At 41.6% G+C, this 21,125-nt stretch overlaps 1 protein-coding gene across 2 annotated transcripts in view; it reads left to right on the forward strand.

Annotated features, from left to right (window-relative positions):
- The window catches only part of gfra1a (gdnf family receptor alpha 1a), a 233,054-nt gene that overhangs the window by 2,427 nt on the left and 209,502 nt on the right, over positions 1-21,125 (forward strand). For both annotated transcript variants that reach the window (XM_034184864.1, XM_034184865.1), the window contains exons 2-3: positions 1,233-1,538; positions 3,555-3,635. In XM_034184864.1, the coding sequence (XP_034040755.1) occupies positions 1,233-1,538; positions 3,555-3,635 (387 nt within the window). The remainder of the gene's footprint in view (positions 1-1,232; positions 1,539-3,554; positions 3,636-21,125) is intronic.

Genomic DNA, 21,125 nt, shown 5'->3' on the forward strand with positions numbered 1-21,125 from the left:
AGACTGGCGCTTTGTTTGATCAAAATTTTTTCTAAACCTGTGAGACACATCGAAGTGGACACGGTTTGAAAAATTAAGCTGGTTTTCAGTGAAAATTTTAACGGCTGATGAGAGATTTTGAGGTGATTCTGTCGCTTTAAGGACTTTTCACGGTGCGAGACGTCGCTCAGCGCTCTCAGGCGCCGTCGTCAGCCTGTTCAAGCTGAAAACCTCCACATTTCAGGCTCTATTGATCCAGGACGTTGTGAGAGAATAGAGAAGTTTCAGAAGAAGTTGGTTTCAGCATTTTATCCGGATATTCCACTGTTAAAGGAGATTTTTTTAATGAAAGACGTGCGGACGGATCCGCGCGTCGGGACGCAGCCGACGCGGTGCGGCGGCACAGGAAAAACACCTCCGTGTTGATAACCATTTGTAAAATCCAGGCGGCTTTTGATGGCTTTCAGTGGAGTGAGTATATGAGAAATTGTTTAACAGGCAGGACATGTTCCAACTTGTCCTTAAGGCTTTCAACAGAGGTGTTTTTCCTGTGGCGGAGCGTCGCGGCGGCTGCGTCCCGACGCGCGGACCCGTCCGCACGTCTTTCATTAAAAAAATCTCCTTTAACAGTGGAATATCTGGATAAAATGCTGAAACCGACTTCTTCTGAAACTTCTCTGTTCTCTCACGATGTCCTGGATCAATAGAGCCTGAAATGTGGAGGTTTTCAGCTTGAACAGGCTGACGACGGCGGCTGAGAGCACTGAGCGACGTCTCGCACCGTGGGAAGTCCTTAAAGCGACAGAATCACCTCAAAATCTCTCATCAGCCGTTAAAATTTTCACTGAAAGCCAGCTTAATTTTTCGAACCGTGTCCACTTCGATGTGTCTCACAGGTTTAGAAAAAATTTTGATCAAACAACGCGCCAGTCTCTCAGCAACTTCTCAGACAAAGGAATTCCGACGAGGGGCTGGACGACTCTTCCCACAAGGAGTGCTCACAGGCGAATGACGTCACCGACAGGCGTGGAAAAACTCACGCATGCGCACGAGGGTTCAAGCATGTCTGACGTAAAAACATATGAATGAAATCCATATAGTTTTTGAAAAAAATAAAAAGGACCGTTACTTTATTGACAGCCCTCGTATTGTAAGAGTCAAAGTTTTCATGTCATAATCGCAAGGTACGACAAGTATCAAGTGCTTTATTTGTGAATGAGTGAGTGAAAAGATTTATTTATTTATTTTTCCAGATGTGTTGTGTTATGCTGAGGAGAACCTGCGCGCTGGAACCATCCGGGTGGACTGTGTCAAAGCCGTGGAGCAGTGCCTGAAGGAGCAGGCGTGCAGCACCAAGTACCGCACCATGAGGCAATGCGTGGCCGGCGGCAAGGAGAGCAACTTCAGCATGGTGGCCGGTCTGGAGGCCAAGGACGAGTGCCGGAGCGCCATGGATGCGCTCAAACACAGCCCCCTATACAACTGCCGCTGTAAAAGAGGCATGAAGAAGGAAAAGAACTGCCTGCGTATTTACTGGGGGATTTATCAGACATTACAAGGTGAACCCAGTGTGTTTTTGAGAATTTTGTGTCAGTAATTATTTGAGACCTACTTCTGAGGCTGGGAACATGTTGTGTACTCAGAAATTGCACATGTACCACACATAGACCCTCAGCTGTCTCCAGACCCCATTTAGCCATTAGGAAACATCAGCCCCTTCTAACTTTCTGCCTCGGGGCACTGTAACGAGAGCCCGACCAATTATACTAGTTGGGCGATCACATAGTCTAATATTTTCCTGATATGAAAATTTGAATTTTACGGAATGCACAATGCAAAAAAAAAAAAAAAAAAAAAAATCCCAACAACAAAATAAAAACATTTTGGCTGTTGGAAATGGTGTCATTATGTAGTTTTACCAGCAGAGGGACCTCTGACAGTATTGTGAACAATGCCATCAAGGATGGTTGGGACCCTTTCACCCCTTGGTCACATTTGCTTCAAGAGACAGAACCATTCGTTTTTAAACATAGTGGCACTTTATGGTGGAAATAAACAAGTGGTCGCTATGTCGCCAGCTAGGCCAAAATAAACAAGTCTATTTGGTGCAAATGCTGAGTGATGCAACACGTCAGCTGCCAGTCTGAGTGAAGGCAGTGTCATGTTGTTGGTTGTATCTATAGTTACAACAAGCAAGTTAGGGCAAGGACACAACTGTAAGTTGATTTTTATTTATTTATTTATTTATTTTTTTCTTTTTGCTGTCAGCCCATCTTATTTTAGCTAAAAGTTAACTTCTCAAATGAATAAACAGTTGAGACCTTGGCGCACATTTGAGCAGCTCTTGTTGCCATCTAGCAGGTGATGTGAGCATTTCAGGGCTTCAGGTGCATTTACTACTTATAAAAGCCCAAATTCAGGCTTTTCTACATGTCAGAAATGCACAACTTTTGGGCAGACAGAACTTTAACCTCCCAGTATTAATGTATAAAGATTTTGAGAGTTTTAAGACTCTTAAGTTTTAAGATATGAAATTTTACCAGAAGCACTTACGGAAGGATGGAATTTCAATCCAGTCTCACGACAACTTGTGATTCAGCAGCACGAAATATACATTAATCTATTGGTTTGTGATATTGTGATGAAAAGCGCCTCATTTTCATCACGGCAACACAAATTCATTCTAATTCATTCCGTGATGGCTGCACAAAATTAAAAGTAAAGTGAGGAGGATGAGGGTGGTTATGGTTAGGGTGGGGATTAGGTTGGGGTTGGGGGGTGGTTTGTAGGGTTAGTAATAGTGAGTTAAAAAAAAAAACCTGTTGCGAAAATTTGAATTATTTTGTGACGGGTGCACAAAAAAAAAAGTGAGACTGGGCTGGGAATTTCTCCTGAGAAGCACAAATTACACTTGCAAAACATCAGGCCTCTATTACATTTCTTTGTCACAAGGGTTTGATAACAAAATGTTTGGAAAAGTTTCCATTTTTATGTAAATTTTGGTCTTTTATTTTTTTTGGCTCATAATATCGCTCTGATTGTAACTTCCACCATCTGACAGGAGGTTATGTGATCACTCCTGTCTGATTGGGACATAAGTGTTCCTTCTGTCACAAACCTAAAAAAAAAAAGAAAAAACGGAAAAACTAGCACCCGCTGGACAAGTGGACGATCACAGAACCTTCATTCAAATTTGACCCCGGACTCAGTTCACTGCAACGGTTCTGCAGAGCGGAGATTCTTTTTGACCTCCTGAATCACTTTCTGTGAAAGCGATGGAGCATGATACGCCTCCGCGCCTGCAATGCATCTTAAAGTGTTGTTCTTAGTGGGGGGGGGGGCTTTTCGTCGGTAAAAATGCATCTAGCCCTTCCCCAGTAAGTCAACTCGTGCAGCACAGTTGACCAGGCTGCCTAATCAAGCGTGTGACTTTGTGCCAGCACGGATATCGACTGACCCAAATAACCCGCATCACATGGGGGCCAACATGAACCTTGCAGGACGATCAACAAAGTGGGGTGGGGGGGTTAAAAATGGCACAATCGATCTGTCTGAACTTCTTGTCTTCCTTACAGGTAACGATTTCTTGGAGGATTCTCCATACGAGCCGGTGAACAGCCGTCTATCTGACATCTTCCGCCTGGCTCCCATCTTAGGTAAGAACATGTGGTTTAGCGTCCGCCCCCCCGAGCTCTGAGCTCCGCGTGGCGCATGCTCTGCTCTGACTGAGGGCTTCTCTGTCCTCCCTCATCCTGTCCACTGTCTCTGTGCATGTTGGCTGGACGTGACCTTGCATGGGGAGCTATAGTTCTGAGCTCACACTTGTATGTGGAGAGGAGCGGGGTGGAACAGCTGCATGCACGAGTGTGCGTCTCTCTGTGTGTGTATTTGTGGTCGGTGTTGAGAAGGAGTCGTAGGGTTACTCTGAGAGAAAGCACGAGAGGATGACAGCCACTTTACTTCTGTGGGTATGCTGCTGCCTCTAGATGGCGATGTTATTCCCTTCTTCACCACCGTGCAGATGCCACTCGGTCCAACAGTGAGCCTGTTGAAGGCCTTTCACAGCCTGGCATGAATGTGGCACAGTCTAGATTTTTTTTTTTCATTCTCATGACATGACAGGTGATGAGCACTGTGTCAAATCAAAGAGCTACATTCTACCTCCACATCTTCAAAGAACAAGAATGATATTTTGACCTCTTTGATAGAGGAACATTTTCTTTTTATTTCCTCTGACATTTTTATCTCAATAGGCTCTTCAAACCAAATCTTGTCTCATGCCACAGGGAGATGGTAATGTGGGCGGTGAGATGCAAATAACTTTGGGTGCATATTTAATGACCAATTTAAAGAAACGCCAGCATAGATGCCAGTGTTTTTCAAGGACTGTACTTTGGCAGCCCTCCAACAGACAAAACTCACAACAGCACTCTTCTGCCACCACCGGGCATCTCCACTGAAGCATGTGCAGCCGGGACCATAGCTCACATCACAGGCAGGTACCGGCTCTGGACAGCTGAAGGTATAAGTTCCAGGAGTGTGAACAGAGAGATTAAGGCTGCTCACACGTGATAAGAGTTTGGTGAAGCACCAAGTTGTGCCAGTCAGCCGAGTCCGGAACACTTCATAAGAAAACACCGGTGCTATCCCTGGAATTCACAACAAAACAAGAGCAATGTAAAGCATGGTGAACACCCCCGTTTGTATGTTAACAGTGGTGGTTTATGGTTTCATAAAGGTGATAAGTTTGGAAGTTAATTAATTCCATCTTATTTGCTCATGTGTAATGGCGCAGTCACATGGCACTTAACGAAGGGCAACAAAGCCCTAACGAAACAAGAAATCTGGACTTTTGTTGGCATCTTTTAACCTTCACTCAGCTTTGTTCCTGCAGCTGTCGCTTTGTCAGGATTTTTAAACTGTCAAAAAATTTGAACGAAGGGCAACGAAAACCTCAATTCGTCCGTATTTCGTTTTGCTGTCGGCCTTGACAGTTTCTTATCGTTTGCTTAGTTTTAGTAACGTTGGCCTATTGTTTGACTTCGTTTAACCAGCTGAATGTTTTTGAGTGGTTTTGTGGAGTAGCTGCAGCTCCGTCCTGGACCGCAGAGATGCAGACACACTACTCCAGCAGTGGCTCCAGGTGTGTTTCGTTTAAAGCATCGAGATCAACGTTAGCTTTGGTTTCATTTCGTCCTTTTTGTGCTCTTGATTCCTAGGCTATTCAGTGATAAAGATCATTCGTCCAACTTTTCTCAACAAATTGTAATTTTTTTAAAAACTTTTTCCCTTCGTTCAGGAATCGTCACATGCCGTGTGACTGGGCCATAAGCCTCGTCTTCCACCCAGTATCCCTGTGCCACTGTATGACATAGTGACATAGTTTTGTGTTGACGGTACCTTTCAGTGTTTGTATGGCAACACTTCAAGAAATGCTTGTCAAACTTGAACATTGCTGAAATTAACCCTGAACTTCTATCCTGCATCAGAACTACTTCTTAACCATATAAGAGTCATCAGAGCACGTAACACCAGTGACTATTATTGTCTCCACCGATCGATTGAGGAGAGCTGTCAGTATTGAGTTTTTGTAGAGTCCCATCCGGCCTGGATGCACATAATACCTGGAAACAGAATCGGGGTTAATCACCAGAGGTGGCCCGTGAAGCAGGAACAGTAGTTAATCAGCGACCAGCATGGTCAGGCTAAAAGGTTGATAACTTTAGTGTTGAAATTAAACAGCAAGACAACATCTGAGGCAGAGAACTTGGACATTTCAGTCCATCAAGGCAGCAGAAAACAGAGTACAGAATTCAAAAAGCACTTAAACTCAACGTATCACAGTAAGACATACTTTGAAAGAAGTCAGTATAACATGTACCTTCTGCTGGTGATCACGTGTATGAAAACTACGTCTTGCTTGGTGTAGAACTTCATACTAGAACTTGAACAATATGCCTAAGTGTATCAGTCTTCCAGTGGACAGTTGATATGTTTTGCTTTATTTGCTCTCTAAGACCTCTTGATCACGTCTCAGCAATCCATGCAGGTTATCGTAACCAGGCATGTGACTCTGTCCAAAATAACTTTTAAATTGGTGAGTAGATTTTTTTTTTTCACCAAATTTGGTTTAAATATTACCTGTGTGAGCATTTTCAGGTGAACTTTCAGAGTAGATTGATCAAAGCCATCAGAGGTATAGTTTGAAAACACATTTCCAGGATACCTCAACAACCAGTTGGGCGAGACAGATAGTGTGAAGTTCTGATGACTTGTACCAAAATTACATTATAGATTTATGCGCTTGCACAGGTTATGATGCCTTCCGTTAATTTAAAGAGATAACATTTCACATTTTATTCAAAAAGCAGTTATAGATATTGATGAACTTTGTCTAGAATTTACTAGTCTTGGCACCTTCAGCTTCAAAATGTGCCTTTGTAATTTTATTTAAACCCTTCATTTTTTTATTTTGTTGTGTCAGATTATCTGGTTTCCCATCAGGCCTCTGATTAGGTTTGCATCTATGTGTACGGGACTCCACTATGATTCAAAACTTTTCTTTTTTTTTTCAGCTACAGACTCTGTAAGTACTTGACTGTCGAGTTGCATATGTCCAAGATCTGTCACCTTCCAGCTTTGGAAGCAGCCGACGTGGTTGCCCAGTCATTAAGTCATACACCAAATCCCTGTGTTATCAGTGTTCATGATGTCTAATCATCATAAGCACTGGGTAACTTTTTATTTTAAAGTGTGCTGGACTCATTTATGCAACACAAGAGCAAAGGTCTTCAAACGTTTACTTGGTTTCTTTAGAGTGATGTGTGAAGTGCAGATTAAAAAAGTGTTTGATGAATGACACTGCTGCCTGTTTGGGTTTTCTTTTGCTTTGGATCTGTTTCTTCGGACTAGACTTCGATGTTCTTCTTTTCGTGTCGTCCTTGATGAAAGTGAAATGCTAATGGGACTTCGTTTCACCAGTGAAGACTTCTATGTGGTGGTCAGTAACTGTTTTCAGGACCTTAGATCAATAGAGAGCCATTATGAGCCTGTAATTCATTAACTGACCACACGTCTCTGACCGGAGATGCTAATCTTTACTGACAGCTATACGTACAGCGCACAGACGCACAGATATGAAAATATGCTCACTGTGCCCTGAACACCTGTTCTTATTGACACAAACTGAGACATCAATCAGATTTCATTAGTTCACTCACTTCCAAAGTGGGTGGGGTGGGGGAGAGCTCCTCCCCTTGAGATCATGAGAATGGACAAAGTGTTTAAAGGAGGGGACTCCGGTGGTACGGCCCTCTGCCAAGGCAGGACAATCACTTTGAATTGGGCCTAGCAACATTGGAGCATGCGTGTTGCTCTGTTTATTGGTAATTCTACAGTAATGTAATTACAGTCGGTAAACTCACACATGACCTGATTTTGTTGCTATATCTCCTAGACTAATGTGCTCAAACTCACCAAATTTGGCACATGGGTTGTCCCAGTGGGGGCACAGCCACTGTGGCACCAGTGACCTGATTTGCATATTAATAAAGGTCACGAGGTCAGTGAGTAAAAAGTCATACTTTTGCTCATAGAGTCTAGAATACTTGGGCCCACGAGGTCATCTACTCAGCTTATGAGATGATGATTCCACTTCTCTGATGCTTGATGACTGTTTGACGGATTAAATGTCCAGTGTTAGGGGCTTCTTATTTCTGACCTATTAACCAATTTAAGTTTATTTAAATTCTAATAGTTGCAGTGTTTGAATTAAATCAGCTTGACGTTGATGGAAGCATTTCTTCTATGAAAGGTTCTATTCAAATTAAGTGAGATATTTGAATTATTACTGCACAACATGAAGATTCATATTTGCCCTATTTTTGTCTGAACCTTTCAGGATGTAATCCATTTTTTGACCTCACAGTGATGGCAGCATGCGATGCTCAGCTTTTAAATGGGTAGTTATCCCGCTGAGCAGAAAAACAATATTTTTCTTTTGCGCCGTTGGAGTCCATGCGAGCATAGAGGAAGGAGAGGGGCGCGCTCGGATGAAATGGCTGCTTTCTCCTCACCACTTGGCCATGTTTATGAGTCAGTGATCCATGCAGGAGAGAGCAGCACACAAAGAGGCGGCATTATTCTGAGATTCAAGTCGACTCAGAATTACTGCCGCACCATTTGGCCCAGCCGCTGGAAAATCAAAGCGGTGCAGGAAATGGCTGAATACACAGCCTGACCAATTTCACATTACGGTATTCATGAATACCTGCAGTTTCAGGTATCTGTCAAGTCCCTTTGGACTCCATTTTCCCCCTATAATTTTCCAGCATCTACAGCTGATTCATTGTTCTTGCCTTTTGCTCTCCCTTTTTACCCTGCATGTGGCAGAACAGGGTATTGTCACTGGTGGGGTGTGTGTGTGTGTGGACATGATAACTCATAAATTGTTTGTTGTATCTCCTTCAAACTTGGTGGAAATCTTAACTAGATAGATACCTTCAGGTGATTAGATTTTGGAGTAGTTTAGTCAAAGGTCAAGGAAAATATGGGCTGAACAACAACAACCAAAAAGTCTAGCTGGATGATCTAAAGCATATACTGATCAGCAGATATTTATGATTGATTGGTATGAAGGACTTCATACGGAAGTCATGATGATGCTACCAGTGAAGACTTCTACGTGGTGATCAGCAACTAATTTTCAGGATCTTGTATCAATAGGCAGGTACTGTATGTTGCCTTGTTACTATATACTGGGGTGTAGATTAAACGAAGCATAATGAAGCATTTATGGTGAAAGCTGAAAGTGGACCATAAAATGAAACATGAAATTCTGGATAAGTGCAGGTTAAAGATGAAGGGGCTGCTAATGTTGAAATTCATAATTACAAAGTAACTGAAACGCTGAAAGTCGGCCCCAGAATGTGTGTGAAGGTTCAATCACAAAAGAGTAGTTGAGATATTTTACAGCGGGTTAATGTCTAATTAGTGAAATTAAAGTCTCAGGAAGAGCATAGTTAAGAATTATGATCCATTCAGGACCAAACATGGTGGAGTGGTCAGCTTGGGGCAAAGTGACCTCATGTAGAGAATAACTGGTTCAACTTCAAGGTCACAGGTCAATGTCAAACTTTGTCCTCAGGCTGATATTTCCTATGCGTCAGGGATATTTAGAATTTCTGTTTCAGTTGGTCTGTTACTATTCAATACTAATATGAAATCATGCACCACCTTTCTTTTGGTCACACATTTGCCCTTGGGTGACCTTGAAAGGTGAAACTCAAGGTTATAACTCGTAAACATTTTGGAGCCACTGTGGTTTAAACATGACGGAAGTGTCATGTGTTAGTTAAAGATAAAGTGGTTCAGTTTTGGCCAAAACTGATCAAATGTCACGCCCACACAGGAGCAGATTTTATGACATCACTGAGTTGCAAAGACTGAATTTGCATGAATGCGTGTCAAACAGGTGAGGTGCCGGTGCTGCCGGGTCAGTTTGGTTTGGTGAACGTCTCCATCGTGGAAGTGCAGCATCAAGGGCGCAAATTAGAACTAGAAATTGGGGGGCCTAGAAAGTGCGAGGCCCGCTGGCTGAAGCCCATAGGCCGGGGTCTGGGGGCCGCTTTAGGCCAACGGTTTCTAGATAAGCTCAGATGCATTCTGAGCATCCAGAACAGTAATTTTAATGTTTTGAGAAGACCATAAAGTGGACACCATTAGACTTATGCAATTTGAAACTGTGGATATAATTACTTTATTCTGAGAATAGCCAGCATTGATTTTATTAACATCCTGGTGTAAATAAGGTATCACCACATGTGTAGAACTCAAAAAGAATGATAGGTTGAGTTTTCATTAAAAAAACAACTGCAATGTGGTAAAATGTATTCATAAATATGAAAGAACAGGTTCTTAATAATTATTAACTATCGCATACTGTATTTTTTTTCTCTAGATTTGTTTTTGCATAACTTTGAAAAACAACAGATCATAAGTTTAGGATAAATTACTTACCATGAATTTAATTTTCGAAGTGGCACTAATGTCAACACTCATACTGAACATAATTTTGCTTTCATAGACTGATTTTGGAGATCAAGCAATAATTGCAGATGGGCTTTCTGAGGTCCCAGATAGCTTTTCTGATTTCCTTTCCTAACTTTCAGAATTTAGTAAATTAGCATATGGTCCATTGATACTTATGTGTAGTCCCTAAATGCAACTATTTTTGGTTGCAAATCTGGGCAAATGAAGTCCCAGAAAATTCAGAATGTGACAAACAAGAAACAGGTGTTGTAAACAAGTCAATGCTGCTAAAAATACAAACTTGCAGAAACAAAGATACTATTCTGACATGGTTTGCACATAAGACTGACATAGCATGTTTCAAGTACACACATATATGTCAGAAGGTGGGGGGGGACATACCATATCCCCACGGAGCGGGATGTTGCGCAGCGCTCCGAGGCGATGTCGTCATCCTGTTTCAAGCTGAAAACCTCCAAATTTAAGCCTCTGTTGACCCAGGACGTCGTGAGAGAACAGAGAACTTTCAGAAGAGGTCGGAATCAGCAGTTTATCCGGACATTCCACTGTTAAAGGAGATTCTTTTAATGAAAGACGTGCGGACGGATTGGTGCATCGGCTCGCAGCCGGTGCGGCGCACCCGCCACAGGAAAAACACCTCCGTGTTGATAACCATTTGTAAAATCCAGGCGGCTTTTGGTGGCTTTCAGTTGAGTGAGTAACTGAGAAATTGTTTAACAGCAGGGCATGCTCCAACTTGTCCTTAAGGCTTCCAACGGAGGTGTTTTTCCTGTGGCGGGCACGCTGCGCCGGCTGCGAGCTGACGCACCAATCCGTCTGCATGTCTTTCATAAAAAAAATCTCCTTTAACAGTGGAATGTCCGGATAAACTGCTGATTCCGACCTCTTCTGAAAGTTCTCTGTTCTCTCACGACGTCCTGGGTCAACAGAGGCTTAAATTTGGAGGTTTTCAGCTTGAAACAGGATGACGACGTCGCCTCGGAGCGCTGCATGACGTCCCACTCCGTGGGAATTCCTTACAGCGATAGAAACAATCCAAAATCTCTCATCAGCCGTTAAAATTTACACCAAAAACCAGCTGAATTTCTCGAATGGTGTCCAGTCGGATGTGCCTCACAGTTCTTGAAAAAATTTTGATCAAGCACAGCACCAGTCTCTCAGCAACTTCTCAGACAAAGGAATTCCGATGAGGGGGCTGGACCACTCCTTCCACAAGGCGTGCTCACAGGCGAATGACGTCACCGACAGGCGTGAAAAAACTCTTGCATGCCCACGAGGGTTCAAGCTTGGCTGATGTAATCACACATGATTCAAATCCATATGGTTTTTTAAAAAAATAATAAGGTCAGATACTTTTCTCACAGACCTCATATATATATATATATATATATACACTCAACAAAAATATAAACGCAACACTTTTGGATTTGCTCCCATTTTGTATGAGATGAAATCAAAGATCTAAAACTTTTTCCACATACACAATATCACCATTTCCCTCAAATATTGTTCACAAACCAGTCTAAATCTGTGATAGTGAGCACTTCTCCTTTGCTGAGATAATCCATCCCACCTCACAGGTGCGCCATATCAAGATGCTGATTAGACACCATGATTAGTGCACAGGTGTGCCTTAGACTGTCCACAATAAAAGGCCACTCTGAAAGGTGCAGTTTTGTTTTATTGGGAGGGGGATACCAGTCAGTATCTGGTGTGACCACCATTTGCCTCATGCAGTGCAACACATCTCCTTCGCATAGAGTTGATCAGGTTGTCAATTGTGGCCTGTGGAATGTTGGTCCACTTCTCTTCAATGGCTGTGCGAAGTTGCTGGATATTAGCAGGAACTGGTACACGCTGTCGGATACGCCGGTCCAGAGCATCCCAAACATGCTCAATGGGTGACATGTCCGGTGAATATGCCGGCCATGCAAGAACTGGGACATTTTCAGCTTCCAAGAATTGTGTACAGATCCTTGCAACATGGGGCCGTGCATTATCCTGCTGCAACATGAGGTGATGCTCTTGGATGTATGGCACAACAATGGGCCTCAGGATCTCGTCACGGTATCTCTGTGCATTCAAAATGCCATCAATAAAATGCACCTGTGTTCTTCCTCCATAACAGATGCCTGCCCATACCATAACCCCACCGCCACCATGGGCCACTCGATCCACAACATTGACATCAGAAAACCGCTCACCCACACGACGCCACACACGCTGTCTGCCATCTGCCTTGGACAGTGTGAACCGAGATTCATCCGTGAAGAGAACACCTCTCCAACGTGCCAAACGCCAGCGAATGTGAGCATTTGCCCACTCAAGTCGGTTACGACGACGAACTGGAGTCAGGTCGAGACCCCGATGAGGACGACGAGCATGCAGATGAGCTTCCCTGAGACGGTTTCTGACAGTTTGTGTAGAAATTCTTTGGTTATGCAAACCGATTGTTTCAGCAGCTGTCCGAGTGGCTGGTCTCAGACGATCTTGGAGGTGAACATGCTGGATGTGGAGGTCCTGGGCTGGTGTGGTTACACGTGGTCAGCGGTTGTGAGGCTGGTTGGATGTACTGCCAAATTCTCTGAAACGCCTTTGGAGACGGCTTATGGTAGAGAAATGAACATTCAATACACGAGGAACAGCTCTGGTTGACATTCCTGCTGTCAGCATGCCAATTGCACGCTCCCTCAAATCTTGCAACATCTGTGGCATTGTGCTGTGTGAAAAAACTGCACCTTTCAGAGTAGCCTTTTATTGTGGGCAGTCTAAGGCACACCTGTGCACTAATCATGGTGTCTAATCAGCATCTTGATATGGCACACCTGTGAGGTGGGATGGATTATCTCAGCAAAGGAGAAGTGCTCACTATCACAGATTTAGACTGGTTTGTGAACAATATTTGAGGGAAATGGTGATATTGTGTATGTGGAAAAAGTTTTAGATCTTTGAGTTCATCTCATACAAAATGGGAGCAAAACCAAAAGTGTTGCGTTTATATTTTTGTTGAGTATATATATATATATATATATATATATATATATATATATATATATATATATATATATATATATATATATATATATATATATATATTCATTCATTCATTCATTCATTCATCTTCTGTTGGGAAAGTGTAGTGACACGGACCCGCAACAGGGGGCGTAAATGAACGGACAATGGAAGAAGTCAAATTATAACACTTTACTGGTGTGAATGTCACAACCAAACACAGCAGAATCAGAATGTGCAACAGTCAATTAATAAAGGTGTCGTGTGGGCAGGCTCGACGATAGGAGACGCCCGTCAGGAAACGAACCGGAACCACACGATTTCCACCGCCACCTGAACCCGAGGAATACTGGAGCCGCCAAATCCCAGAGTCCCCAGGTGGCCACCTCTCCGGCGTGTCGGATCTGGTACTGCTGGCAGAAAGCAAAAGACAGTCAAAGGGTGGGTGTGTGAACACCCAGTAACAATGGTGGGAATGCCACCTCCACCTCTCACTCAACACGTTGCAGTGGTCTCAGAGGAAAAGGAGCGCCGTCATGCACAGCCTCCACCAAAACGACCGGTTCTCCTGCAAACACTCACAATCACAGATTTATAAATCTCAAAAAAAGGCTGAGAGTAGTACCTCCAAATGAAGATGATATCTCGGCAGTTTGGTGGAGGTGTCTTCCTGCTTTTATACCAGATGTATGGATTAGTGACAGCTGTCACAGATGATGGGTGACAGCTGTCACCACGGCTTGTTCCTGAGGCAGCAGCGCCCTCTCGTGCCTGAAGCCCGCACTTCAGGCAGGGCGCCTTCTGGTGGTGGGCCAGCAGTACCTCCTCTTCTGGCGGCCCACACAACATCTTCTACCGCTTAATCCAGTTACGGGTCGCGGGGGGCTGGAGCCTATCCCAGCAGTCGTAGGGCGTGAGGCGGGGTATATATATGCAAACTTTTTTTCCCAAATTTTATAAAACCGTTGCTGAAAGTTTTAAGTTGCTTTAATTATAATTTTGTACACCAGTATATTGCACTGTGAAAGGTTGTTTCAGTTGAGTGTCTGAACATGTGTTAAGTTTGCAAAAATCTACCTCTACATCCTATACTTTTTTCTAAGAATCTTTATGTATTTCTGACAATTAAAAAAGTATTGGTGCTCGCTCCAGTTGCTGGAACGAAACGGCATGATAATACTCAGACACCAGCCTATATATATATATATATATATATATATATATATATATATATATATACATTTATATAAAACTGTTGCTGAAAGTTTATTTTTATACCAGTATGTGTTGCACGGTGAAAGGTTGTATATATATATTGTTCAATTTCATAAAAGTGTTGCTGAACGTTTTAAGTTGCTTTAATTTAAATTTTGAATACCAGCATGTTGCACTGTGGAAGTTTGTTTCAGCTGAGTCTCTGAACATGTTCAAAGTTTGTACTGGTAAAATCTACCTCAACATCCTGAGGATTTGTGCCTCAAAAGAAAATAAAGGTGAATTTGATGGATACCCATGAGTTTGTGTTGATTATCGTATACATGTTTGTATTCATACAAGAAGTGCAGGGTGTTCTCCATATTATTTAACATATATTTAAAATGTATTGTACCATATATTAAACATTATAAATGTACATATATTTCATGTGTTTCCATATAATGTTACATATATTTACAATATATTCCACCATATATTGTGTTTATATATTAACATATATTTAATGTATGTTTCCATATAATTTTCCACACATGTATAATACATTTACCATATATTGAACATATATGTGACAATATATTTTTACATAAAATACCAATACATTTGCCCATATAAATTGCAATACATGATGGCTGATATTTATAAACATAAAATTACATATATTTTGGGATATATAAACACATATATTATATATTCATGCTAAATATATTGTAATATATGGAAAGCGGCAATCATTTGTATATTTTACAATATATTGCAATATATTTTGTGAATATATAATATGGTGTGTAATATATGTATCAACAATATATTAATCCATGTATTTACGATATATAATGTATTGGAGGTAATAATGTATTGAAATATATTTCAATATATTAAAGAAAATATATTGGTAAATATATTTTCTTTTCGTAAGGAGTCGCCCACCCTCTCATCGTTTTTTCATTGTTTAGGAATGGCTCAGAGACTGCTGCTTTGTTTGATCAAAATTTTTTCAAAAGCTGTAAGGCACAACTGAGTGGACACCATTCGATAAATTCAGCTGGTTTTTGGTAAAAATTTTAACGGCTGATGAGAGATTTTGGTCTGGTAGTGTCGCTTTAAGGACGGCCCACGGTGCCTGACGGCGATCTGCGCTTCGAGGCGGCAGCATCTCGCCATTTCAAGTTGAAAACTTCCACATTTCAGGCTCTGTTGACCCAGGAAGTCGTCAGAGAACAGAGAACTTTCAGAAGAAGTCGGCATGAGGAGTTTATTCGGACATTCCATTGTTAACGGACATTTTGTAATGAAAGAACGTGCGGGCAGAGTCGCATGTCGGGCCGGACCCGACCGCGGGGGGTCGTGACAGGAAAAACACCTCTGTTGGAAACCTTAACGGGCAAGTTGGAACATGCCCAAGCTGTTAAACAATTTTTCAGTTACTCACTTGTTGAAAGCCATCAAAAGCTGCCTGAATTTTACAAATGGTTTTTAACACGGAGGTGTTTTTCCTGTCGTGGACGGATTCGCCGAGTTGTCACGGAAACGACTCGGCGAATTTGCGCCCAGGTCTTTCATTAAAAAAATGTCCTTAAACAGTGGAATGTCCGCATAAAGTCCTCATGCCGGCCTCTTCTGAATCTTCTCTGTTCTCTCACGACGTCCTGGGTGAATTAAGCCTTAAATTAGAATGTTTTCAGGTCGAAACAGGCCGACGACGGCGCCTGGAAGCGCTGCGCGACGTCCCGCTCCGTGGGAAGTCCTTACACCGACAGAAACACCCCATAATCTCTCATCAGCTGTTAAACTTTTCACCGAAAACCAGCTAAATTTCTCGAATAGTGTCCACTCGGATATTCCTCACAGGTCCAGAAAAAACTTTGATAAAGCAACGTGCGCCGTCTCGAGCAGCGTGTGAAACAAAGGAATTCAGCCAAGAGGGCGGGACCACATCTCACTCAAGGCCTGCCCACAGGGAAATGACGTCACCGACACGCGTGAAAAAACTCATGCATGCGCACGAGGGTTCAAGCATGATTGGTGTAATCGCACATCATTCAAATCCATATAGTTAAAAAAAAATAAAAGGGTCGGTTTATTATCTATTAGACCTCGTATATATATAGGCAGATCACCAAGTTGGTGTTTAGTGGCTGACACAGAAGACTGAACACTGAAAAACAACCTGCACAGCGATGATGTGCCATAGCTTTTAAAGCAGTGGAGGAAAGAACACTTTAATCATTTTGAAACATGTCATCACGATTAATGGGATTTCTGTGCAGATGACGGATACTTTTCATGCGAGCCAGTTGTTACTTGTTTCAGCTGCGATGAGAGAAATGAAGGCGAGGACATAAAGTGATGCGGCACATAACTGTCAGTCTGTGCAGCAGCTGAAAGTGACTTAGTGTAAATGCAGCAGCTGTGGTTAAATGATGGGGCGCTCGAAAATCCAGACGTGCGTATGTAGCTATCACTTCAGTCAGGTGAGCGTTTGCAAACACTTTTTGCTGTGCAAAAATATCAAGAGAATGAGAATGTTATATGTATTTGTTAATACCATTATTGTAGGGTTCAACTACGCTATTATACTTTATATGCTAGTTACCGGTTTTGTTTATCTTGTTAGCTAGTTAGGTACAGTTGGCTAATTTAATGGTAGCCCTTCTAACTATAGTTAGCTTATTTTCGTTATTTACAATTTTATTACACATGGTGTAGATCTTTAATGATTCTTCATTTTATGGGTTCTTTAATAGATATCAACATATAGTAACTAGTCTGAGGTTTCCATTTGATAGCATATAAATTATGTATTTTATCTTTCTATAGTAAGCTAGCAGGGTTTACTTTAGATAGATACCAATACATATTACATCATAGCTTCTGTTTCTATAATATAATAACCATAAGCTAGCTATAATTTAATTTTACTACTAGTCTGCAAACTAAGTATACTTATACTACAATCTTCTCCTATATTAATATTTAGGTTTTAATTAGCTAACTCCTAGCTTCTTGTATATATTGTTTATTACCCTTATTATTTAAATATCACTTATATACATGATGTCTATTTTCTTATATGTCTTATGATATGTCTATTTTCTTGAGCTGCTTGGGTGGGTAGGGAGAGTTCCCATGGGATAACAAAGCTTTTCAACCTATCATCCCTGGTTCTCAAGACCAGGCACCTAAGTGGCTCTACTCTACCCTTCTCTTGTGCTCTTCCTTTTTTAGATATACTTTAGTATACACTAGTATAGTTTTACCTTAGAACTGGAATATATTATAGAAGACATACCTTACTGAACTTTCATGAGTTTAGCACCGTATGTAAGACCTGGGTTTGATCGCCCGTCCTGCTTCCTGTTTGTGTCCTTGGACAAGACACCATCATCTGCATTGTCCCGGTCCATCCAGCTCTAAATAGGCACTGGCATTCCATTCAGGGGGCATGGTAGACTATCATATACTTCACCTGATGGAATCTGCCGTTAAATGCCAGCATCACCAGCCCTCAGGTCTGATGCACCACCGTGCTATAGGTGTTGCTAATCAGTTGTCCACCTGAGAAAGATTTGAGTAATTTTCTTCTTCAGCAATGAGGAACTGTGGTTTTCAGATGAATTACACACCCAGCGTTGAGTATTTCTGTATGTTTGGCTCTCTGGAAGCGCGGCCGCGTCCCTGCTGGCTGTTCTCTGTACCTCACCCACTCATCTCTCCCACAGCCAACACTCTAAACGTCAACTGTCCAACCCTTCCAGGTGTCAAGACTTCAAACACGTTTTTGTCCTCCTCCATCCTACCCCTGTTAAGTCAACCTGAAAGCGTAGTTGTGTAGCTGTGTGTTTTGCTAGCATGTGAAAACATCTGTTAAGTGCGTGTCCCCGCTGTCAGCCGGAGCCGCGCTTCAAATCCCTGTGCGCTGACACGCTCGGCTGACAGGAGGCTGTCAGCGGCGCTCAGCCACTGGCTGCAGAGGAAGTCGCTGTCGTTATGACCTGCCAATGTTCCCAGATAAGCATGTCTGCTGATATCTCCTTCCTCGTGGTGCTAAATGTGCCCGCGATGTGTAAATGTGGCCGAGACAGTCAGAGAGTCGAATCAGACAACCGGAGTTTGATGTAGAAATCTCATTCATGTGGAGTCTGTTGAAGCTCTTCTCTTAACTTTATTTTTGACTCTTTTTATCCAGAGTTGGTCGAGTGAGCGTGTGTCGCTGCTTCATGTATGTTCAGGTAAACCTGTTTCTAGACTTCTGTATACAAATCATCATCCACTGTGTGGCACCAAACTGAGACTCCAGTATAAAATATTCCAAGCACTCATCACGTTTAAGACACGAGTAGGAAGTATAACATTACTTTCATGTTACCACTAACGTATCGAAGCTTCCATGATAGCCAGTAAAGTACACTAAAAAAAACAACATTTTTATGTTACATGAACATAAGTCTAACATGTGGTTTCTATGATGTAAAGTTTTATGGGTGAACACATACAAATCATGTAGTTTTAACATAACATGAAGCAACTTAATCTAACTTGTTCAGTGAATATAATAAAATTATGGAAAGTATTTCCACCCAAGTAAAAAACACTAGCATAGCCAGAAACACTTTTGCTGAGTGACCTAAATGTAAATTTGTTGGGTCAACATGATGAATTTGCATTACTGTTAACTACCATGGTTCAGACCAACTAGATTTGTAAGGGTAAATGTAAAAAAACAAACAAACAGTAAGTCCCTTTGGCTGCTCACTTGTTTGCACTCGGGGTCGCCGCAGCAAATCCAAGGTGGATCTACATAAATTGTGCTGATCCAACACAGGAAAGTTAAGTTGAAATACAACTATTTAAAAGTACTATGTACAATTTGTCACTACCATAATAAATTAAGTTATTCATAATCATATCAAACAAGTTTGAAAGACCCAAGGAACTTACATCAAGGAACTTGCCGCTTACAGGGCAGGGGTGATGGCCAAGTGGTTAGTGCACTTGGATTCAATACGTAAGGTTCCAGGTTCAATCCCCACCCCTGCCACATTTCTCCATTTAATGTGGAGATGCGTCAGGAAGGGCATCTGACACAAAACCTGTAGCAATTCAACATGCAGATCCACCTCAGATTTGCTGTGTCGACCCCCAGCGCAAACAAGGGAGCAGCTGAGGGGCCTGGTTTTTTTTTTGTTTGTTTGTTTTTTACCCTTGCTTTTTTTTACCCTTCCCATGCAATATTATTCCACAGTTGTAAATAATTCTCATTTTACATTTTACTTTGGTTCACATTTTACTTAGTTGTACATATATTTAAATAATTCATTGTTAATATTCATTATTTTTTATTTGGCTAACAATTACTCGCACCTCGGAAAAGCACCTTTTGGAGCTGCACTCAAATCTCATTGCAATGCAAATTACAGTGACAATGGCGATTCTGATTTACCCTTACAAATCTAGTTGGCCTGAACCATGGCAGTTAGGTAACATTAACACAAATTCATCATGTTGGCCCAACAAAATTACACTTTTTACACAAATTACACAAAATTGTTTCTGGCTAAGTTAATGCATTTTATTTGGGTGGAAATACCTTATGTAATTTTATTATGTTCATTGTGCAAGTTAGTTTTTGAGTGTAGGCATGACAAGGGACTGCTAAGCCACAAAGTTTAGCCACCAAGACTACAGCTGGCTTATTTTTGAGAAAAATGTATTTTGATAGTTTGCTACCTACTTACCCACCGACCTACATACAGCGGGTAAAATAGGTTTTGAACACGTCACTATTTTTCTCAGTAAATATATTTCTAAATGTGCTAATGACATGACATTTTCACCAGATGTAGGTAACAACCCATGTAATCCGCACATACAAAGAAATAAAAACAAATATGTACAGAAATTAAGTGATGTGTAAAAATTTGAAATGACACAAGGAAAAAGTATTAAACACGCTTACTGAAATTCATTAAATACTTTGATCAAAAGCCTTTGTTGGTAATGAAGCTTCAACACACCTCCCGTATGGAGAAACTCCTCTCATGCATTGCTCAGGTGTGATTTTGGCCCATTGTTCCACACAAACAGTCTTCAGATTTTGAAGGTTCTGTGGACCTCTTCTATGAACTCTGATCTTTAGCTAGTTCCATAGATTCCACTCAGGTGATTGGCTGGACCACTCAAGCAGCTTTACTTTTATTCTGTGAAACCAACTGAGAGTTTCCTTGGCTGTGTGTTTGGGATCATTGTCTTGCTGAAATGTCCACCCTCATTTCATCTTCTTCATCCTGGTAGATGGCAACAGATTTCTTTCACCAAAACATCAAATCTAGGATTACATCTCAGATGCACCTTCTGGCTATTTGTATACTTTCAGGCAGTGGCGGCTGGTGAAAAACAGTCTTGGTGGGGCTGCTGTGCCAACAGATTCCCTTGCCTTGTCCAGTACAGGCATTCAAGAGAACAGTCAGAAAATTACTACAATTCCACAATAATCATTTCATGTCCTTCTCAAAATCAGCAGTTTTACAGATCAAGTTAACCATTTACAGCTATATTAGGCCTCATTTCTACTTTGGAAAGGAACAGTATCAAATGCAACACTCAAGTTCTTGAGCAAAGAACATTTCACCATTTGACACCAATTACACACATAGTACACCAAACTGTACTGCACTGCCATTATCTTCAGACAAACCGATCCTGGGGTTCACAATGACACCCCCTTAACAAAATAGAAAATATCACCAAATTTACACCCTTTCAAAATATGGACAAATTCTTCAATTGACAAAAGAACATTATGTACATAGTACAATGTTCACACCACCTTCAGAGAGAGAGACAGGGAGAGAGAGAGAGAGAGGGAG

This window comes from Thalassophryne amazonica, chromosome 13 (assembly GCF_902500255.1).
Source record: "Thalassophryne amazonica chromosome 13, fThaAma1.1, whole genome shotgun sequence".
Taxonomy (NCBI): domain Eukaryota; kingdom Metazoa; phylum Chordata; class Actinopteri; order Batrachoidiformes; family Batrachoididae; genus Thalassophryne; species Thalassophryne amazonica.